The 24,766-nt window shown below is 34.5% G+C and overlaps 1 protein-coding gene and 2 pseudogenes across 2 annotated transcripts; 2 read left to right on the top strand and 1 right to left on the bottom strand.

The window, feature by feature from the left end:
• Positions 1–249: 249 nt before the first annotated feature.
• On the top strand, positions 250–15,792 carry LOC107627074 (UDP-galactose/UDP-glucose transporter 3-like; annotated as a pseudogene).
• On the bottom strand, positions 11,749–12,123 carry LOC148573423 (uncharacterized). The gene has a single exon (XM_088504633.1). The coding sequence runs from the start codon at positions 12,121–12,123 to the stop codon at positions 11,749–11,751; it is 375 nt and encodes a 124-aa protein (XP_088360759.1).
• A 3,849-nt stretch (positions 15,793–19,641) lies between the features above and the next one.
• LOC107628265 (UDP-galactose/UDP-glucose transporter 3-like) lies at positions 19,642–22,023 on the top strand (annotated as a pseudogene). The gene is made up of 7 exons (XR_015905294.1): positions 19,642–19,760; positions 19,846–19,943; positions 20,097–20,227; positions 20,401–20,431; positions 20,928–21,031; positions 21,169–21,290; positions 21,619–22,023. The product of XR_015905294.1 is annotated as a UDP-galactose/UDP-glucose transporter 3-like (transcript).
• Positions 22,024–24,766: the final 2,743 nt, after the last annotated feature.

The raw sequence follows: 24,766 nt of genomic DNA, 5'->3' as shown, positions 1-24,766 counted from the left end.
ATCTAAAATTTTATAAAGATCCAGCTCTATGAAAGTGAAGATTTGTAGAAGAAACATGCCACCACTTTATAGCATCAGCGAATGAGCAGAGCCACAGTGTATATGAAACCAATAAGAAACGTCCACGTGGAATTTCGACGTAAGTTGGCGCGCACCGATCCCACCGTCCTATATTCCCGTCTTTCTCCCGAAGCACACACATATCGTGGCATTCATTCATCATCATAATTAAAGTACATAAACCTCAAAACGCCGTCGTTTCATTCATGGAGGCTCACGGATCCGGTCTCCGCCGCATCCTGGTTCTGGCCTTCTGTGTCGCCGGCATCTGGTCTGCCTACATCTACCAAGGCGTTCTTTAGGAAACTCTGTAAGACACGCTGATTCGATCATTTCTGTTAAAAATTTTTAAATTTTCGTTTCTGAATTCGTTTTTCTCTTTTAAAATGAGTCAGATCCACAAAGCGGTTCGGTCCAAATGGCGAGAGGTTTGAGCACCTTGCATTTCTGAACTTGGCGCAGAATGTGGTTTGTTTGATATGGTCTTACATAAGTGAGCCCCTGTTTTACTTCTTTGTTTGGTTCTTTCATTTCTGCAAGTTACAGTATAGAATGAAAGAAATTTTGTTTGTTCTGCTTTGTGTTTATGCGCGTTTTAGTGTGGTTGCTTATGTTATTTTGATATTGCAAAATAATAATAATACAGTGATTAAGATATGGTCAAATGGGAGTACTGGTGGTGCACCTTGGTGGTCTTACTGGAGTTGTGGAATTACCAACACTATTGGTCCAGCGATGGGAATTGAAGCACTCAAGTATATTAGTTACCCGGCTCAGGCATGTTACTTTTCTTCATTGTATGAGCTCTTCAAACTGTTTTTTTGGAAAGAGGCCTTTTTAGAGATTTTGGACCTACCTCCATTGCACGGATGTGATATATTTCTGTGTCTTCAATATACTGGTTTTTAATGGTGGTGGTGTATTTGCTTTGTTGTCTGCTTGCAGGTACTGGCAAAATCCTCAAAAATGATTCCAGGTCAGTTTATGTATATCACTGTCACTATTTCATGCTCTAGAAAAACTGAATTTATTTAGGATAATTCAAATCAATTCAAAGTGGTATAGCCTTTTATGTCTATTTGGGTTCAAATAGAATCACATTAGGTGGAACACCATGTTATTACCAATTGCGTAGTAACCTTGCATTTATGAGTAGTGATATGGTCGTCATAAACGAGCTATAACTCGGCATGGTCCGTTATAGCTCCTCCATTCATGAGCCATAACTCGGTCAGATAAATGCTCCGTCATAACCGACGATAAAACGGTAACATAATCAAGGGACGTTACCTACCTTTTTGTAACCGACTTTAAATACTAGAAACGTAACAGCCGAGCAGTCGACCATATAAAAGCCAGGTAAAGTATTTTCTTCGACAAGTAAGAGATAATGCAATATACTGACTTAAGATTTGGAGTGCCTTTGCAGGTACACTCCCCCCTCATTTGTTCGCACTATTCACGTCACACAATAAAGAAAAGCTCAGAATTCAAGGATCGGACGATCAGCCTCAAAGCGTATAAGCTCGGTTAATATCTCCATTTCGCAAGCAAGAACAATTGGCGCCCACCGTGGGCCGAGGAAATCAAATTTTTCTTTTGGTCCCATTACCCCTGCTTACGCCCATGGCTGACGTACCACCTCCTTCGCTATCTGAACTTATGCGGATGATAGCTGAGTTACAACAAGCCAATCAACGGATGGCCGATGAAAATCAAATAATGGCTGCTCAAATCGCCGAGTTGAATCATGTTCGGATAGAACATGACGAGACTCATCATCAGCAACCAGAGGATAATGAACATCATTCTCAACCATCACACGTCTCGGAGACTATCCGAGCCAACGAAGTTCAACCCGACGATGACAAAGGAGAGTCCGACGAACTTGTGGGACCCTTCACAGAAGAAGTGATGAACTTCGAAATGCCAAAGAGATTCACCTTGCCACTAACCCTCACACCTTATGATGGGCTCGGAGACCCAAAGAAGTTTCTCAAAAAGTTCCGATCAATAATGATCGTCAACGGGGCATCAAATATTGTTCTATGTCGCTGTTTTCCGAATTATTTAGATGGTCCTGCACTTGATTGGTTGTGTGCTTTGCCTGCAGGTTCTATCTCGCGATTTCAACAACTGGCCAAGCTCTTCGAGGATCACTTCGCCGGATCAGCAATATACCTGCATGATTCTGACTATCTGAATACAATCAAGCAAGGGCAAAACGAAAGTCTGAAGGATTATATGACCCGCTTCACGAAAGTCGCCATCAGCATACCCGACCTCCATCCCGAAGTCCATTTGCATGCAATCAAAAGCGGCCTCAGACCTGGGAAGTTCCAGGAAATAATTGCGGTAGCCAAGCCCAAAACCTTTGCCGAGTTCCGGGAGAAAGCCAAGGGCCAAATAGATATTGAGGAGATCAGACAAGCTCGGAAATCCGACAAACCGAACTACAGAGATGATGACAGACCTCCGAACAGTAAGAAAAGTTTTAAACTAACACCTCGCTTTGATTCTTACACGTAGTTTAACAATAAACGGGAGGACATCATCAAAGAAATTCTAAATTCAAAACTCATCAAGCCACCAAGAAAGGCCGGCACCTACCAAGACACTAAGAACGTAGACAAATCTAAATATTGTGCCTTCCACCAGAAGCATGGCCACACCACTGATGACTGTGTGGTAGCAAAGGATCTTTTAGAATGTTTAGCATGGCCACCAAAAGCATACCCTTTGGACTAAAGAATGCAGGAGCAACCTACCAGCGACTTATGGACAAAGTCTTCGCAAATCAAATCGGCAAAAACATCGAAGTATATGTCGACGACATGGTCACCAAGACACAGCTCGGAAAAAACCATATCGACAACTTATCAGAGATTTTCGAGCAAATTCGCCACTACAACGTGCGTCTAAACCCAGAAAAGTGCGCTTTCGCAGTTCAGGGAGGTAAATTTTTAGGTTTCTTACTGACGAACAGGGGCATTGAGGCGAATCCAGACAAATGCCGAGCAGTCCTAGAAATGACAAGCCCAAAAACCGTAAAGGAAGTCCAACGCCTCACCGGCAGACTCGCTGCACTATCTAGATTTGTTCCATGCCTAGCTTCAAAATCCACTCCTTTTTTCCAAACGATAAAAAAAAAAAACAAATTTCACTGGAACGACGATTGCGAGAGAGCTTTTCAAACCTTAAAAACTAATCTCTCCCAACCGCCGATCTTGCAAAAACTCCATCAAGGGGAAGACCTATTCCTGTATTTATCAGTGACTGATTGGGCTATAAGCTCTGCTCTTGTTATAGAAAGGAACAAAACTCAACATCCAGTATACTTTGTCAGCAAAACTCTTCAACACGCCGAGCTCAATTACCCGAGAATTGAAAAGCTGGCTTTAGCATTAATTTTCTCAGCAAAAAGACTCCGACCTTATTTCCAAAGTCATGTTGTCCATGTCAAGACCGATCACCCATTACGCCAGGTGTTACATAAACCAAAAATTGCCAGACGACTTATTAAATGGTCAATAGAATTGTCAGAATTCGACATAAGGTACCAATCAAGAGGACCAATTAAGTCCCAATTTTTAGCAGACTTCATTGCAGAACTAACTACTCCATCAGAAGACGATCATACAAAACAATGGACCTTATACGTCGACGGCTCATCTAATACCGAAGGCTGTGGCACCGGAATACGCCTCTAGTCTGACGATGGCTTTATTCTAGAACATTCATTGCACCTAACATTCAAAGCTAGCAATAATCAATCCGAATATGAGGCCCTCGTTGCAGGACTCCGCCTTCGCTTGGACCTTCACATTTCAACTCTAAAGGTATACTGTGACTCCTTATTGGTCGTACAACAGGTAAATGACCACTTCCAAGTAAGGGATCCTCCCCTTTCTAAATATTTATTATTAGTTAAAGATTTGATCTCAAAGTTTTCAAATTTTGAAATTCAACACATCCCACGAGATCAAAACCAAAGAGCCGATATCTTATCTAAACTCGGCAGCACACAATCCGACTTATCCACACTGCACCAATCCACTATTACATCACCGAGTGTAAGTCTAACAGATGTACTAAGTGTCACACAGGAACAGGGATGGCAAGACGATTACATACAATATCTAAAAACAGGTCAAATACCTAATAAGGTAGACAACACAAAAAGATTCCGAAGACAAGCTTCGTTCTTCACATTGATCAACGAAACCTTATACCGCCGAGGATATACTCGGCCGTTACTAAAATTTCTCAACAAAGAGGAAGCCAAACTAGCCCTGTCGGAAGCACATGAGGGCTTTTGCGGAACACATACAGGAGCTCGGAGCCTAGCCTCAAAAATACTCCGCGCAGGTTTCTTTTGGCCAACCTTACAACATGACAGCAAGACTAAAGTTCAGACTTGTGAAAACTGTCAGAAACATGCACCACTCATACATCTCCCTGCCGAACAACTACATTATTCCTACGTAAGTTGGCCTTTCTATCAATGGGGGCTTGACATCCTCGGTCCATTCCCAATGGCACCGGGGCAGGTAAAATTTTTATTGGTTGCAATTGATTATTTTTCAAAGTGGTTGGAAGCCCAACCTTTAGCCAGAATCACATCACAACAAATAATTTCCTTTACTTGGAAGAATATTATTTGCCGTTTTGGCATTTCCCCTCATATCATCACTGACAATGGTCGCCAGTTTGCTGACCATAAATTCCAATCCTTTTTGCAGAACCTTAAGGTCAAACAACATTTCTCCTCCGTTGAACATCCTTAAACAAACGGGCTAGCAGAAGCAGCGAACAAGATCATACTACATGCTTTAAAGAAAAAGTTAGATGATGTCAAAGGACTTTGGGTAGAACTAATACAAGAAATCCTTTGGGGTTACAACACAACACCTCAGTCATCAACAAAAGAGACTCCATTTCGCCTAGTATATGACTCTGAATCTGTGATACCCTTAGAAGTCTCACACAGCTCGGTCCGAACTCAACCCGGCAATCAGGATGAAGCCCGGCGAGCCGAGCTAGATCTCATCGAAGAAATAAGGGAAATATCCACACTGCGACAATGCGTGGCTCAGCAAGCAATCGCCCGACGACATAACAAGTCGGTCAGAAACTGATCATTCCAAATCGGCGACTTAGTGCTTCGAAAGACGGAAACTGTAACACCCTAACTTTTAGCACGTCATGATCGTACCAAAAGTAAGGCGTTATGGACCTGATTTCCTTTATTATAAATTTACTATTGAGCCTTTACGTCGATATCACGTTTCAGTTTTTAAGAAAATTTCAGAAAAAGATTTTAGTAGTTAAATTCACATAACAAAAGATCTTCAAGTAATAATAATCACATAATTATTAATAATAATAGATACTATACAATTATATTCAATGTAAAACTCAAATACAATACCTATCCCTCTGGATAAAATAAAAACCCTAAAGCAACAAGGACGAGGGAACTCTATAAAAACAACAGGAATCACAAGTAAATCTACTAATCGTCTGCAGCTTCTTACTGAATCTCCAAACCTGTGTCACTGAAAGGGTGGAAGATTTGGGGTGAGAACAACCACACGTTCTCAGTAGGGAATGGGAATGCCGTAAAAGTAATGGAATAAAATGCAAATAATTAACTTTACTCAATAAAACTTTATTTTTATCGAACCCTTTAAAAATACTCTTATTCTACTTTAGCTAACAAATTACCTCTTTTAAAAAAAAATCTCTAAACTCAAATCAAATTTTAAATATAAAAACTAGTCACATTTTCTGTCTCTCAGCCACATAGTTAATCCTCAGTCAAATGTCAACTCGTAATCACTTTAATACACTCACAAACAAGTAGTACAAGCAAGAGATTCAATTCAATGTACAAGCAAGTCGCAACAAGACAAACAGTACAATCACAAAGTAATAAGACAAGCAAGCGCAATCAAATGCAAATGTGCAAACAACATGATGCATGTCTATCCCTAACGCAGGCCATGAGCTCATGTGTCGGTTGCCTACCCGCTTCCGACATTACCCAGGCACAAGTCCCAGGTATGGCTTTCCAGATGCATCAGTGTGCTTACAAGTCGTACGGCCAGGCCGCATACAGTGTGACTTCAAGTCGTACGGCCAGGCCGCATACAGTGTGACTTTCCAAATCAATAAGCGTACATCTGGAAAACAGTTCTCAGTGTGTGGGCGTCTCCACTTTACATTTGGCACTAAGGCCCAAACAATATCACATCTGCTCTCCTGTGGCAGACATTTCATTAATTAATATATTCTTTAAATCCTTGTTCTCTGCTCTCCTGTGGCAGAGATTCCTTTTCTTAATAAACCGAGCTCAAATCTTTACTTAAAACAAAATCTCTCCTTAAAATATTGGGTTTAAAACATTATATTTTTCTTAATAAATCAAACTTTAAAATAGAATAAATCTTATCTTAACTAAATATATTTTAAATAATTTAACTTTCCAAAACCAAATCTTTTAAAATAACTTTTCAAATAAAACCTCAGATTTTATAAAATTTCGGCGGCATTTTCTCTAAAATTCGATCTAAACCACCCTTACGGGTTCCCTATTCCTCAATAATTCACCAGCCTTTTTCTCAACAATTCTCAAATCAGCGAAATTCTTAATAATCAGAAAACAGTCACATTCACAGCAATAATCCATACTCAATAACATTGCTATTATTAATATATATATATATATATATATATATATATAGATATATTTGCAATTATTCAATTAATTTTGTAGGCATTCTAAATTAAAAACGTTTATCTTTAAAAATAAATCCCCTACCTTCGTACGTAATCGAAATACTCGAAATTCCGAAGAAACTTTCTGACCGAGCTGCTGAAAGAGAAAGCGTCAGAAATCGTCTGTGCTTCTTAGAACTCCAGTTAACTGAACTCAAAGGGAAAAGGAGCTACGTCACCGTCAACTTCTACCGATCAAAAGCGATGCCAATACGTAGAGGAGAAGGATACGAACACTTTTATCGGATTACAGTTTTTATCAGAATTACAAATCATAAGAAATCGAACTCAAAAGGGGTAAGGTTCCATAGTTTCTGATTCCTCTCACTCACGGCTTACTCTCTCTTTTTCTTTCAAGGTTGGTTCGGTGATGCATGAAGGAAAATAAAGTATGATTAGGGATGATAGTGATTAAAAAGGATTTGTGGTAGTAAGGTTTATTAGGTGTCATTGGTTATTAAATGAATATAACATGTGTCATGGTTGCATAGATATATGTATACATATAAGCCACGACCTTTATTTCTCTTTTTCTTTCTAAAGAGTTCGGCTATAATGAATAAAAGTGATAAAAGAAAATGATGCTAATGAATGATAGTTTGCAGTGTGAAAGTATTATTAGGTGTCATAAGTATATATAAGTATAATAGCATGCAAGCCACGTTCATTTCTTTCTTAGTCTCTTAATGATATTAGTTATATATATATACTTGTAAATGAGCCGCATTTGGCTTTTCTTTACTCATGTTTTCTTAATGGCTTCGGCCAAAAGAAAGAAGTAAATAATAATAATAATAATAATAATAATAATAATAATAATAATAAAAGATTAACTTAATTTTTGCCTATTAAAATAGTTTTTAATAAATAGTTCAAACTAATAGAATAAGTTATATTTAAATTAAACTTCAATAATCATAAAATTTTATTTAATTATTTTTGTTAAAAATAGATTTCTTAAAATAAAATCTCAATATAATATGATAACTTATAAATAACTAATTACTTAATTTTCAAAAAATTTGAGATGTTATATCCTACCTACCTTACAAAAATTTTCGCCGTCGAAAATTGTTATATTGAAACATGTTTAAATTCCAACTGAAAAAAAAAATAAGGTCCTCGAAGAGAAGTACAGAAAAAAGTCAAAGATAATATTTGAAAAAGGACAGGTAGGCAATTGGATTTACGGACAAACGGAGGTACATAGGGACAATAATAAGGTTTGGTCGGGAAATAATCAAATCACATTTTAGGAAATTTCAAGACAAGGATTCCAATGAAAATAACGAAGGAAGAGGTGGCACCAAGTCACATAGCATGAGTAAAGAATATACGTCGAAACGAATCCTTAAAACGTAACTTCTAACTTCCCAAACCCCGTGAATGGCATAACCTGTTATTTCTATTTTGTCTATGATAATCCGTTAGTGTTTTCGTATACACAAATCATCAGTATTAAGTTGGCCAGACCTAATACCATGAGAAATGCAACGGTCGACTAACAGCATTAATCAATAGACAGTCATGCATCTAAAACTCAAATTCTTGTCATTAGGACAAGTCCTATTGCATGACAGACACTCAGAGTATGCAGTAAAGCATAGTCAGTCCATTCCCAAGGCTCTAACGGGAACAAACTGCTCTGATACCATAATGTAACACCCTAACTTTTAGCACGTCATGGTCGTATCAAAAGTAAGGTGTTATGGACCTGATTTCCTTTATTATAAATTTACTATTGAGCCTTTACGTCGATATCGCGTTTCAGTTTTTAAGAAAATTTCAGAAAAAGATTTTAGTAATTAAATTCACATAACAAAAGATCTTCAAGTAATAATAATCACATAATTATTAATAATAATAGATGCTATACAATTAGATTCAATGTAAAACTCAAATACAATACCTATCCCTCTGGATAAAATAAAAACCCTAAAGCAACAAGGACGAGGGAACTTTATAAAAACAACAGGAATCACAAGTAAATCTACTAATCGTCTGCAGCTTCTTACTGAATCTCCGAACCTGTGTCACTGAAAGAGTGGAAGATTTGGGGTGAGAACAACCACACGTTCTCAGTAGGGAATGGGAATGTCGTAAAAGTAATGGAATAAAATGCAAATAATTAACTTTACTCAATAAAACTTTATTTTTATCGAACCCTTTGAAAATACTCTTATTCTACTTTAGCTAACAAATTACCTCTTTTAAAAAAAATCTCTAAACTCAAATCAAATTTTAAATATAAAAAATAGTCACATTTTCTGTCTCTCAGCCACATAGTTAATCCTCAGTCAAATGTCAACTCGTAATCACTTTAATACACTCACAAACAAGTAGTACAAGCAAGAGATTCAATTCAATATACAAGCAAGTCGCAACAAGACAAACAGTACAATCACAAAGTAATAAGACAAGCAAGCGCAATCAAATGCAAATGTGCAAACAACATGATGCATGTCTATCCCTAACGCAGGCCATGAGCTCATGTGTCAGTTGCCTACCCGCTCCTGACATTACCCAGGCACAAGTCCCAGGTATGGTTTTCCAGATGCATCAGTGTGCTTACAAGTCGTACGGCCAGGCCGCATACAGTGTGACTTTCCAAATCAATAAGCGTACATCTGGAAAACAGTTCTCAGTGTGTGGGCGTCCCCACTTTACATTTGGCACTAAGGCCCAAACAATATCACATCTGCTCTCCTGTGGCAGACATTTCATTAATTAATATATTCTTTAAATCCTTGTTCTCTGCTCTCCTGTGGCAGAGATTCCTTTTCTTAATAAACCGAGCTCAAATCTTTACTTAAAACAAAATCTCTCCTTAAAAGATTGGGTTTAAAACATTATATTTTTCTTAATAAATCAAACTTTAAAATAGAATAAATCTTATCTTAACTAAATATATTTTAAATAATTTAACTTTCCAAAACCAAATCTTTTAAAATAACTTTTCAAATAAAACCTCAGATTTTATAAAATTTCGGCGGCATTTTCTCTAAAATTCGATCTAAACCACCCTTACGGGTTCTCTATTCCTCAACAATTCACCAGCCTTTTTCTCAACAATTCTCAAATCAGCGAAATTCTTAATAATCAGAAAACAGTCACATTCACAGCAATAATCCATACTCAATAACATTGCTATTATATATATATATATATATATATATATATATATATATATATATTTGCAATTATTTAATTAATTTTGTAGGCATTCTAAATTAAAAACGTTTATCTTTAAAAATAAATCCCCTACCTTCGTACGTAATCGAAATACTCGAAATTCCGGAGAAACTTTCTGACCGAGCTGCTGAAAGAGAAAGCGTCAGAAATCGTCTGTACTTCCTAGAACTCCAGTTAACTGAACTCAAAGGGAAAAGGAGCTACGTCACCGTCAACTTCTACCGATCAAAAGTGATGCCAATACGTAGAGGAGAAGGATACGAACACTTTTATCGGATTACAGTTTTTATCGAAATTACAAATCATAAGAAATCAAACTCAAAAGGGGTAAGGTTCCATGATTTCTGATTCCTCTCACTCACGGCTTACTCTCTCTTTTTCTTTCAAGGTTGGTTCAGTGATGCATGAAGGAAAAGAAAGTATGATTAGGGATGATAGTGATTAAAAAGGATTTGTGGTAGTAAGGTTTATTAGGTGTCATTGGTTATTAAATGAATGTAACATGTGTCATGGTTGCATAAATATATGTATACATATAAGCCACGACCTTTATTTCTCTTTTTCTCTCTAAAGAGTTCGGCTATAATGAATAAAAGTGATAAAAGAAAATGATGCTAATGAATGATAGTTTGTAGTGTGAAAGTATTATTAGGTGTCATGAGTATATATAAGTATAATAGCATGCAAGCCACGTTCATTTCTTTCTTAGTCTCTTAATGATATTAGTTATATATATATATATATATATATACTTGTAAATGAGCCGCATTTGGCTTTTCTTTACTCATGTTTTCTTAATGGCTTCGGCCAAAAGAAAGAAGTAAATAATAATAATAATAATAATAATAATAATAATAATAATAATAATAATAATAATAATAATAAAAAAAGATTAACTTAATTTTTGCCTATCAAAATAGTTTTTAATAAATAGTTCAAACTAATAGAATAAGTTATATTTAAATTAAACTTCAATAATCATAAAATTTTATTTAATTATTTTTGTTAAAAATAGATTTCTTAAAATAAAATCTCAATATAATATGATAACTTATAAATAACTAATTACTTAATTTTCAAAAAATTTGAGATGTTATAGAAACAACACGCCGACCTCCATCCCATGGAAAGCTCGCGGCAAACTGGGATGGCCCCTACTGAGTTATAGAAGTCCTTGGCAACGGAGCATATAGGTTAGCATCCATGAATAGTACAATACTACCTAACACCTGGAACATTTCTTCATTAAAAAAATTTTACAGTTAAACATCAGGGACAGGCTTGTACTCTTTTTCCTACTATCAAGTTTTTTCCCAATGGGTTTTGCTTGGAGAGGTTTTAACGAGGCTAGCCTACCTGAGCCTTTATAACCAAAGGACTACCAATTCTATTATATGTAATGAATCTATCTCATTTTATACAAACTGTGTCACATTATCACGTTTGATTTTACAATCAATAATGCTTGACACGATTTCATCCATGGTCAAACCTCAAAATGACATACATCTTCATTCAAGCATATTCGGCAAACACTACATGGAATGCTCTTAACTGAATTCCTATCAATCATACAAAACGCTGATCAAACCACTCAGCACAAATCAAAAACGAATATAGATAAGGTCAAACAGTTACTGTCAATAATGTATCATCAATTACATTATCCATCAAAACATAAAAACATTTTACCAAAATAAAACTCCATTCAAAATACTAAATATTCTCTGCCCCATCTTCGGCAACACCATCATCCTCAACCATCTTCCCATCTCGAACGATCTTACCAAGATCAAACTCAGAAAAATCGACACCTGGAGTAATAAACTTCGCCTGTAAGGCCGCCCTTTCAAAACCCTCTACAAACAAATCCAAAATTTCATCACTTTTCTTCTTCTCCATCTCCTTCAGCCGAGCAGTAACATCAATCAGCCGAGCTTCCATACTCACCAAATCAGCTTCCTTTTTCTTCAAATCCTCAACGTCCTTAGCATAACTATCCTTAGTCTCCCTTAGCGACTTTTCACTTTCAGCCAACTTACTCTGCAGCTCAGAAACAACACTCTTGCTCTTACTTAATTCTTCTTTCATCACCAGAAGTTCATCCTTCTCCTCTACCACTTTCTTATGCCTCAGCTCCTGGCTCCGCCCCAAGCTGGCCAACCTCAAACCAACAACCTACAAAACATAACAACGACAAGGAAAGAAAAAATACATAAAGCCCAAATAACAAGGAAAAAGCCTAAACCAAAGGGAAGACCTTACCTGCATATATTGCCCAATAGCTACTTCACCAACCTCTTTTGCAAGAGAAACATCAGCCTCAGATTGACAATGTTCATCTACAATAGCCATGTAAGGATACTCTTTTCCCCACACAGAAACCCCCTCACTAAGCTCAGACATCTCATGAAGCTTCTTCTGATTCCCAACAAAAGCCCGAATCTCATCCAGAGACACTCTTTCCTCCTTCCCACTAGACTCATCAAACAAATCCACCACCCCCAACTTCCTCTTCCTCGCAATTACTTTCCTACGCCCTTGACGAGGCTGAACTACCTCCCCAGGCGTTGCCACTTTCTCACGGTTCGACGATGAAACCTCCTTTTCTAAATTCTTACTTTTAAAGCGTGACCTCAAAGAAGCAGCCGAGACCCCAGGGCACTTCCCACCTGCAACATAAACAAAAGAACACATCAAAAACCCATATAAAGTCAATACAAAAACAACAAATATCCCAAACTCACCCAGGTAATTTATCACTGCCTCCTTATCATCTTCACATTTGAGTAACTCATACATAGATATCAGATCCTTACGATCAATACCCTCAACCAAAAACTCAATCAAACACACATTCCTCGGCGAAATGACTTCAGGACCGAGTATATTTTGCGGTTTCGAACACCACCACAAAGAAACTTCTCGCCCAGATTTTCATCAGCATAAAAAGGAAATTCGTTTTCTACACTCCTAACCTTAAGATACATTTCTTTAAAATCCTTGAAAGAGGATTTATACAACCTAAAAATAGCGAACCCAGGGGTGCTATTGAAATTTACCCAACCCCCCTTCCACACCCCCTTTGCTTGAAATAAAGAAAAAAACAAAACCGTTGGTGTCTCCTCCAGATATTCCATCAAAACCTCAAAGGAACGCAGAAACGCCCAGCCATTAAGATGAAGCTGGGACGTAGCACAGTTCAACTGTTTCAGAACTTGGCACTCAAACTCTGTAAATGGCAATTTCACCCTCAACTCCTCAAGCACACAACTGTGCATGTAGAAGAACTCAAAACCTTGCCCTCGATGATACACCCTATCATCGCTACTACATGAAAGCAACTCAATTTGAACCCCAGAACCAGCCCTAATGACTCTTGCTAAGTTCACCTCCTTCACCGCAGATTCATCACGAAACAGAGAGACTCGAGATTTCACATCCTCACCAACCCAGTCATAGGACCAATCAATCTCACCTTTTTTATCTTTCTCCAACCCCATTAGAACACAACAACAAGAACAGCAGAATGGAAGAAGAACATAAGAAGAGAAAAGAGAAAGAGAAAATAATTCAGAAGTAAACAGATAACATGCACATACCTCTTTTGCTCATTCCGTTACCAAAATTGAAAAACCCAAGCACCAAAAGAAACTAGAGTTAACTTCTAGCAGTAACCTAAACGGTTCGAATACTAAAACTGTTTCCCATTCAAATCTAAAACCACAAACTACATTGGAAAGGCAACAAGCCTTTAATGCTCCCATTAAACTCTCTCTCTCCTCCCCAAAACAACGCCACAACCCCCCCCCCCACGTCATATCAAACAATACCCATTTTTTAATGAAGTAAGTTGAACTGGGGGCTCACTCAATACCCTATCCAACCGAGTTATAACTCCTTAAAGAAGCTCAACCTGCTTCATTAAAAACTCTCCACAGGCCAAGCTTGGGGACTATGATATGGTCGTCATAAACGAGCTATAACTCGGCATGGTCCGTTATAGCTCCTCCATTCATGAGCCATAACTCGGTCAGATAAATGATCCGTCATAACCGACGATAAAACGGTAACGTAATCAAGGGACGTTACCTACCTTTTTGTAACCGACTTTAAATACTAGAAATGTAATAGCCGAGCAGTCGACCATATAAAAGCCAGGTAAAGTATTTTCTTCGGCAAGTAAGAGATAACGCAATATACTAACTTAAGCTTTGGAGTGCCTTTGCAGGTACACTCCCCCTTCAATTGTTCGTACTATTCACGTCACACCAGAAAGAAAAGCTCAGAATTCAAGGATCGGACGATCAGCCTCAAAGCATATAAGCTCGGTTAATATCTCCATTTCGCAAGCAAGAACAAGTAGTAATGCAATTGTTTTTAATCATTTATATTTGTGTTTCACATCCTTTCATATACTTATAGGAGATTAAAGATATCTATTTGGTGAAGTTTGAAAAAAAAAACATTGTTTCCTTACTGCTTACCACCTCTAAGTATGTAAAAATAGAGAAGCCTAAAGCCTATGGTCATTTTTTATATAAAAGCGTTCTGCCATAACAAGTACTCATAACAAGTACTCATTTTACCATAACAAGTACTCATTTTTTTAGTAGTTATTTTATATTTCATAACAAGTACTCATTTTATCATGATACAGTTATGTTGATGGGTACTATAGTGTATGGTATAAGATACACTTTTCCAGAATACGTGGTCTGTACATTCCTTGTTGCTGGAGGGGTATCAACATTTGCACTTTTAAAGGTTAGGAACTTATCAGAATAATACAGAAAATATTACTATAGGGATACACTTTCCCATGTTGGCTATAAAAAAATCATGTGGATTGAGAATGCAGCTTAGCTTTCGAATTTCTCATCTTTGCTTATGCTTATTGGCAGACTATCTCAAAGACTATGAGCAACTTAGCACATCCAAATGCTCCCCTTGGATATGGACTATGTTTCCTGAACCTTACATTTGATGGATTTTCAAATACAACTCAGGATTCCTTAAAAGTAAGGTAAAATAAGCAAACCTTGTCCCTCGATCTGTCTGATTGCTTGTAAACTGCAAAACTTTTGGATTCTTGTACTTCCTTGACATAAATTTTTTCCCCCTTCTTGATTCACTGACTTTGACTTTTCCCCATTCTTCTAAGATAATGATGTGTATAAGTAAAATTATGATGAACATAATGACACTAAATGTAAAAATTTTTAGTTCTATTTTTCGGGTGTTTAAATGTTGACTTTTCAGCAATGTTTAGATTTTAGAATGAGAGGTGATTCATATTTAAGACTATAGCAAGTGTTATTAATTTAATGCAATTACTGGTTTTTGTTACTCAGGTACCCTAAAACAAGTGCTTGGAATATTATGTTAGGAATGAATTTATGGGGAACCATATACAATATGATTTACATGTTTGGCTGGCCCAGTGGAAGTGGAATTGAAGCTGTTCGCTTTTGCAAATAGCATCCAGAGGCAGCATGGGATATTCTTCTCTTCTGCTATTGTGGTGCTGTTGGCCAAAACTTCATCTTTTTTACAATAAGCTGATTTGGCTCTTTGTCCAACACCACCATTACTACCACTCGCAAATTCGTTAGCATTGTGGTATCTTCTCTATTGAGTGGAAATCCGCTTTCAACAAAATAATGGAGTTGTGTTTGTATGGTATTCACTGGATTGTCATACCAGATCTACCTCAAGTGGCAGAAGCTACAACGACTGCAGAAGAGAAAAGTCACTTGAGAAACCTTAAGCAAATTTGAATTCACACGTTGGTGTTGGCTCATTTCCCATCAACAATTGTTATATCTTGATGACCTTAAAAGTTTTGATGAACTCAATTTAGATTTATAAGAATTTCATAGAAATGTTTCTTTAATATAGTTGTAATTGTACTCCGGGCAATGTACCATCCATCCATCATTTGACCTCAATGTAAATGTAGTTCATATCTCATTCCGTTGTGGATAAGTGGTAGTGGTATGTCGGAATGGAATAATGGCTATATTCAATTAACATTACACCCGTTGTAATTTGGTATTGATAAGTGATAACTCTAATTGAGTAGATGCTATTTTTAAATAGAAGTTAAGGTTGAATATTCCATTTCTTCTTGGTTCATATATTTATTTTTACATGCCAAAACTTCATTTTATGTACAATTCCTTGCCTACTCTTTATAAAGTGAGTATAGCAAACTATCTTTATATGAGAAATAAGAGAATATAAATTAGCCATCAGATCTAAATAAATAGTTTGGATTAAATTTTGAAATAAAATCCACTCACTTGCACATTCCTTATTTGTTTCGTTGAAACAATTAAATGATTGCAGCTGAAGCCTAGCTCAATTGGTAAAATCATACGCCTCTTAATACGCTGCACCGAGTTCAAACCTTGGTGAATGCACCAAGTGTTGAATATGATTAGGATTAAAGTATGGTCTACCATTTTGTGATTAAAATTTATCCAAGTTCCATCTTGTAAATGTAATTTATCTTCAAGATCTTCCATCCATTCTAGAATTTGTGCATGGGATTCATAACGTGTACTTTACCTCATTGTCTTGATAGAAATAGCAGATTCTGATGTTGCATCTGTGTATAATCATGTTGGAAAACAATTTTCTTATTATTTGAATTAATGTGTGATGAAATGTGTTCTCTTTAGCTAAAGCTTCATATTTTTGCCTCTTTCTGCGGGAATGGATCCTCTCAACTGTTAAAAAAATTAAGAGTATAAAGTGTGATCTTTAACCCTTCATTGTTCTCTCCCATATTTATTATTGGTCCCACTTATAAAATCAATGGTAGGAGATCACACTTTACTCCCTCAATTGTAAAAAAAATTGAGAGGATCCATTCCCTCTTTCTGCAAAGCGTAGAGAAGCAAAGATTTGTAGCAGAAATATGTTACCACATTAAAGTATCAGCCAATGAGAGGAGCACCGATATTCTACACATAAAGCACCCTAATGACCCTATCTACTATCTAGTTTAATTTTATTTCTACCCCGAGACTATTGGCTTGTCTAAAGTAATTTCATGTTAGTTTTCTCTTTCTTTATACCCTGTTATATATATATGTATAAAATGATGTCAATTACTCCATATGATACCGAATTAACTCAATTATGGATTTGGTGAATCTAACTCTGAGATGGAAAGCGCCAGGGATCTTGGTATGTTGCAACTTGTGTATCATTTTTTTTCTTGTTGACTTTTAGCCAGTGTCTTATTCCAACTCTCAATTGAGTCTTTAAATACAATGATCGAGATGTTGCTCCTCCTTTTACCTTCAAATCAACAATGATGGGAATCTAATGGTGTTTAGAAAAACAAAAACAAGAGTCCATTTGATATGTCCGGATATTATTGGAACTGAAGAGAGTTGATGGCTTATACTCATACAATTGGATTAAGAGTCATTATTGTGAATGGTGATAAATGACGGTCGTGGTGGTGGTGGTAGGATTAGGGGGTGTTCACGGTAAAAGAGGGAAGATGAGAAGGGTGAGGAAAAGAGGGAGAGGTGGTGGTTTAGGTGTGTGTGCCAGAAAATAATGAAAGTGCTATCATGGGAATAGATTTCAGTTATGAAGATTTAGGCTGTATTAATGTTTGGTAAACATGTTGGAAGCACAAAAAATATGTTCAATTTTTTTTTAACGTTATAATTTTTGTTTGGTTAACTTTTTTTCTTTAAACGCGAACATAATTCTGGATTTGAACTCCCGTTTATCAGAAGCAACCAATTGTAACTTTTGCATTTAGCTTTTGCGTTCACTTGATCAATTAAAAAATTAATTGATATTCTACTAATTTTGTCATTTAATCTCATTTACAATAAAAGATACTAAAAAAATAATCATAAGAGTTCTTAAATATATTTTTTTATAGCTATAACTATGCTTTATAAACAAATATTTTTTTAATATTATTATTAGTACTCTTTGTTAAAGTTTTAATTTTTATTAATTTTTAGTTTTTTCTTGCTAATAGTATGAATATTTTTATTTAGAATGTTTTTAATGTTCACTTAGGTATATTATTGTTTTTTTTTAATAGATTTTTTAGTATTCATTGTTCATATAATTTTTTTAATCATTTTTATTAATACGTATTTTTTTATAGAACTTTATTTTTTTATTTGACTTTGTATATTTTTTATTATATATTTTATTTATTATTGTTAATTTTTATAATATAAATTTCATTAGAAATAATTAAATACAAAAAGAGTACTAAATTTTAACACTTAAATTATTTTTAAAAGAAATTATAGTCAGATAGTGTTAAAATAATATAGTTTTGAATGATATAAATTTATGTCTTTTTTTTTAGTATTTTTTGTCTAAACGTAATTTTGAATGATGTAATCCAAACAATATTCATTTTGTTATAATCCGTTTTGATACAAAATTACTAAACATAAATCACGTTTAACACGAACTCACTTTTTATCAAAATCAAAGTTTATAAAATCAATTTTATACAAATTCTCGTTTGCAAACTCTAATCCAAACACATATTTAGTATTTGTTTGAGCACTAATAAGTTGGTAAAAAATTTTTTAATAATTTTTTTTTATTTTTAATATATTTAATAAATTTATAATAATAAAAATAAAAATACTAAAAAATAATTTTTTTGAGAAGTTATAATTTATTTTTATTAAAAAAATATTTTTACCTAATAAATAAACAAAAAAATACTTTTAGATTATTATATTTAATCATAATTAATAAATAAATTTTTTTTTGCATAAGATAACTAAACATAAAATTATTTTTATTTTTCTATAAAATTAAAAAAAATTCAAAAAAATATTTTTTTAAAAGCTTACCTAAACAAACTCTTAACACATACCATTAAGTTAAAAGCATATTTTTAATTAAAGATATTATTTACACGCTAAAATCAGTTGTAATGTATTTTATATTACATATATATTTTATTTTAATAATTAATTTTGATATACACCTAAAGTAATTAATTTTAATGCACCTCTTGGTTAGCACAAAAATAAAAGTTAACAGTTAAATTTGTTTCTAAAATATTACATTATCTCTAAATTAATTTCAAAAGATTTAATTAATTAAATTATTTTTTAAAAAATACAATTGTATTAATTATACGATAAATAATAATATATAAATAAATAAATAATAATACTCTTATTCTAATAATATTATTTATTTTTTATAAATTTATACAAATATATAATACAATAATGATATTATCAAGAATTAATGATATTATTATTTTTCATAAAAATATTAAAAGATTAATATTTTAGTGTAAAAAATTAAATAGCAAAATTTAAAAAGAAAAATATTAATAATCTAAAATTTTATAAAGGTCCAGCTCTATGAAAGTGAAGATTTGTAGAAGAAACATGTCACCACTTTATAGCATCAGCGAATGAGCAGAGCCACGGTGTATATGAAACCAATAAGAAACGTCCACGTGGAATTTCGACGTAAGTTGGCGCGCACCGATCCCACCCTCCTATATTCCCGTCTTTCTCCCGAAGCACACACATATCGTGGCATTCATTCATCATCATAATTAAAGTACATAAACCTCAAAACGCCGTCGTTTCATTCATGGAGGCTCACGGATCCGGTCTCCGTCGCGTCCTGGTTTTGGCCTTCTGTGTCGCCGGCATCTGGTCTGCCTACATCTACCAAGGCGTTCTTCAGGAAACTCTGTAAGACACACTGATTCAATCATTTCTGTTACGAATTTTTAAATTTTCATTTCTGAATTCGTTTTTCTCTTTTAAAATGAGTCAGATCCACAAAGCGGTTCGGTCCAAATGGCGAGAGGTTTGAGCACCTTGCATTTTTGAACTTGGCGCAGAATGTGGTTTGTTTGATATGGTCTTACATAAGTGAGCCCCTGTTTTACTTCTTTGTTTGGTTTTTTCATTTCTGCAAGTTACAGTGTGGAACGAAAGAAATTTTGTTTATTCTGCTTTGTGTTTATGCGCGTTTTAGTGTGGTTCCTTACATTAATTTGATATTGCAAAATAATAATAATACAGTGATTAAGATATGGTCAAGTGGGAGTAGTGATGGTGCACCTTGGTGGTCTTACTGGAGTTGTGGAATTACCAACACTATTGGTCCAGCGATGGGAATTGAAGCACTCAAGTATATTAGTTACCCGGCTCAGGCATGTTACTTTTCTTCATTGTATAAGCTCTTCAAACTGTTTTTTTTTTTTGGAAAGAGGCCTTTTTAGATACTTTGGACCTACCTCCATTGCACGGATGTGATATATTTCTATGTCTTCAGTATACTGGTTTTTAATGGTAGTGGTGTATTTGCTTTGTTGTCTGCTTGCAGGTACTGGCAAAATCCTCAAAAATGATTCCAGGTCAGTATATGTATATCACTATCACTATTTCATGCTCCAGAAAAACTGAATTTATTTAGGATAATTCAAATCAATTCAAAGTGGTATAGCCTTTTTATGTCTATTTGGGTTCAAATAGAATCACATTAGGTGGAACACCATGTTATTACCAATCGCATAGTAACCTTGCATTTATGAGTAGTAATGCAATTGTGTTTAGTCATTTCTATTTGTGTTTCACATCCTTTCATATACTTATAGGAGATTAAAGATATCTATTTGGTGAAGTTTGAAAAAAAAAACATTGTTTCCTTACTGCTTACCACCTCTAAGTATGTAAAAATGGAGAAGCCTAAAGCCTATGGTCATTTTTTATATAAAAGCGTTCTGCCATAACAAGTACTCATAACAAGTACTCATTTTACCATAACAAGTACTCATTTTACCATAAAAAGTACTCATTTCTTTAATAGTTATTTTATATTTCATAACAAGTACTCATTTTACCATGATACATTTATGTTGATGGGTACTATAGTGTATGGTATAAGATACACTTTTCCAGAATACGTCTGTACATTCCTTGTTGCTGGAGGGGTATCAACATTTGCACTTTTAAAGGTTAGGAACTTATCAGAATAATACAGAAAATATTACTATAGGGATACACTTTCCCATGTTGCCTATAAAAAATTCATGTGGATTGAGAATGCAGCTTAGCTTTCGAATTTCTCATCTTTGCTTATGCTTATTGGCAGACTAGCTCAAAGACTATGAGCAACTTAGCACATCCAAATGCTCCCCTTGGATATGGACTATGTTTCCCGAACCTTACATTTTATGGATTTACAAATGCAACTCAGGATTCCTTAAAAGCAAGGTAAAATAAGCAAACTTTGTCCCTCGATCTGTCTGATTGCTTCTAAACTGCAAAACTTTTGGATTCTTGTACTTTCTTGACATAAATTTTTTCCCCTTTCTTGATTCACTGACTTTGACTTTTCCCCATTCTTCCAAGATAATGATGTGTATAAGTAAAATTATGATGATCATAATGAGACTAAATGTAAAAATTTTTAGTTCTATTTTTCGGGTGTTTGAATGTTGACTTTTCAGCAATGTTTAGATTTTAGAATGAGAGGTGATTCATATTTAAGACTATAGCAAGTGTTATTAATTTAATGCGATTACTGGTTTTTGTTACTTAGGTACCCTAAAACAAATGCTTGGAATATTATGTTGGGAATGAATTTATGGGGAACCATATATAATACGATTTACATGTTTGGCTGGCCTAGTGGAAGTGGATTTGAAGCTGTTCGCTTTTACAAATAGCATCCAGAGGCAGCATGGGATATTCTTCTCTTCTGCTGTTGTGGTGTTGTTGGCCAAAACTTCATCTTTTTACAATAAGCTGATTTGGCTCTTTGGCCAACACCACCATTACTACCACTCGTAAATTCGTTAGCATTGTGGTATCTTCTCTATTGAGTGGAAATTTGCTTTCAACAAAACAATGGGATTGTGTTTGTATGGTATTCACTGGATTGTCATACCAGATCTACCTCAAGTGGCAGAAGCTACAACGACTGCAGAAGGGAAAAGCCACTTGAGAAACCTTAAGCAAATTTGAATTCACACGTTGGTGTTGGCTCATTTGCCCATCAACCATTGTTATATCTTGATGACCTTAAAAGTTTTGATGAACTCAATTTAGATTTATAAGAATTTCATAGAAATATTTCTTTAATATAGTTGTAATTGTACTCCGGGCAATGTACCATCCATCCATCATTTGATCTCAATGTAAATGTAGTTCATATCTCATTCCGTTGTGGATAAGTGCTAGTGGTATGTCGGAATGGAATAATGGCTATATTCAATTAACATTACACCCGTTGTAATTTGGTATTGATAAGTGATAACTCTAATTGAGTAGATGCTATTTTTAAATAGAAGTTAAGGTTAAATATTCCATTTCTTCTTGGTTCATATATTTATTTTTACATGCCAAAACTTCATTTTATGTACAATTCCTTGCCTACTCTTTATAAAGTGAGTATAGCAAACTGTCTTTATATGAGAAATAAGAGAATATAAATTACCCATCAGATCTAAATAAATAGTTTGGATTAAATTTTGAAATAAAATACACTCACTTGCACATTCCTTATTTGTTTCGTTGAAACAATTAAATGATTACAGCTGAAGCCTGGCTCAATTGGTAAAATCATACGCCTCTTAATACGCTGCACCGGGTTCAAACCTTGGTGAATGCACCAAGTGTTGAATATGATTAGAGTATGGTCTACCATTTTGTGATTAAAATTTATCCAAGTTCCATCTTGTAAATGTGATTTATCTTCAAGATCTTCCATCCATTCTAGAATTTGTGCATGGGATTCATAACGTGTACTTTACCTCATTGTCTTGATAGAAACAGCAGATTTTGATGTTGCATCTGTGTATAATCATGTTGGAAAATAATTTTCTTGTTATTTGAATTAATGTGTGATGAAATGTGTTCTCTTTAGCTAAAGCTTCATATTTTTGCCTCTTTCTGCGGGAATGGATCCTCTCAATTGTTAAAAAAGTTAAGAGTATAAAGTGTGATCTTTAACCCTTCATTGTTCTCTCCCATATTTATTATTGGTCCCACTTATAAAATCAATGGTAGGAGATCACACTTTACTCCCTCAATTATAAAAAAATTGAGAGGATCAATTCCCTCTTTCTGCAAAGTGTAGAGAAGCGAAGATTTGTAGCAGAAACAAGTCACCACATTAAAGTATCAGCTAATGAGAAGAGCACCGATATTCTACACATAAAGCACCCTAATGACCCTATCTACTATCTAGTTTAATTTTATTTCTACCCCGAGACTATTGACTTGTCTAGAGTAATTTCATGTTAGTTTTCTCTTTCTTTATACCATGTTATATAAATGTATAAAATGATGTCAATTACTCCACTGTTATGTATGATACCGAATTAACTCAATTATGGATTTGGTGAATCTAACTCTGAGATGGAAAGCGCCAGGGATCTTGGTATGTTGCAACTTGTGTATCATTTTTTTTTCTTGTTGACTTTTAGCCAGTGTCTTATTCCAACTCTCAATTGAGTCTTTAAATGCAATGATCGAGATGTTGCTCCTCCTTTTACCTTTAAATCAACAATGATGGGAATCTAATGGTGTTTAGAAAAACAAAAACAAGAGTCCATTTGATATGTCTGGATATTATTGGAACTGAAGAGAGTTGATGACTTATACTCATACAATTGGATTAAGAGTCATTATTGTGAATGGTGATAAATGACGGTCGTGGTGGTGGTGGTAGGATTAGGGGGTGTTCACGGGAAAAGAGGAAAGATGAGAAGAGTAAGGAAAAGAGGGAGAGGTGGTGGTTTAGGTGTGTGTGCCAGAAAAATAATGAAGGTGCTATCATGGGAATAGATTTTTGTTATGAAGATTTAGGCTGTATTAATGTTTGGTAAACATGTTGGAAGCACAAAAAATATGTTCAATTTTTTTTAACGTTATAATTTTTGTTTGGTTAACTTTTTTTTCTTTAAACGCGAACATAATTCTGGATTTGAACTCCCGTTTATCAGAAGCAACCAATTGTAACTTTTGCATTTAGCTTTTGCGTTCACTTGATCAATTAAAAAATTAATTGACATTCTACTAATTAGGGAGTGTTCACGGTGCGGTTTAGTTTAATTTTAAAGAAAAAAGTTATTTGATCCAAACACTTATTTTAGGTGCAGTGCAGTTTGGATTAGATGACCTTTTTTTGGAAATATGATCCGATATAATCTTATTACAAACAGTTTAGATTGATTTGAATTTGCAGTTTTTTAAATAAAAAATAATAACTTAGTTTATAAAGTTAATGTTCCTTAATATAGTATAAATGCACACTACTAAAGTACTAATAATTCCATAAACATTATAAAATAACCTATCCAACAATTTAATATAATAATAAAACATAAATTCCATAAACATTATAAAGTAATCTATCAAGCAATCCAACGAATACAACAAGTCTTGATAAAATAATCATTTTTCAGCATAAAAACAAGTCTCAACAACACAAAATTAAATAACATAACAAGTCTTAATAAAAACATAACATAAAAAATTTCAAATTGAGAGATAAAATATTTATCACTAATCAAATTTATTACCAATCTTTTTCATCCCTTAGTTGTAAAAATTGGCACAAATTCTACAATAAAATATAACAAAATAAATATTAATAACTTTAAACATATTATCAAGTAGTAAAGTTAATCAATATATGTAGATAAAATAAAATATAATAATAAAGAACATTATCTTTCTCAAAT

Source organism: Arachis ipaensis, chromosome B2 (genome assembly GCF_059453495.1).
Source record: "Arachis ipaensis isolate K30076 ecotype BB chromosome B2, ASM5945349v1, whole genome shotgun sequence".
Lineage (NCBI taxonomy): Eukaryota > Viridiplantae > Streptophyta > Magnoliopsida > Fabales > Fabaceae > Arachis > Arachis ipaensis.
This window is presented reverse-complemented; position numbering and strand designations above follow the sequence as displayed.

Coding starts and splice junctions, on each gene's coding strand:
- LOC148573423 (XM_088504633.1), bottom strand. CDS start 12,123: ATGAAAGAAGAATTAAGTAAGAGCAAGAGTGTTGTTTCTGAGCTGCAG.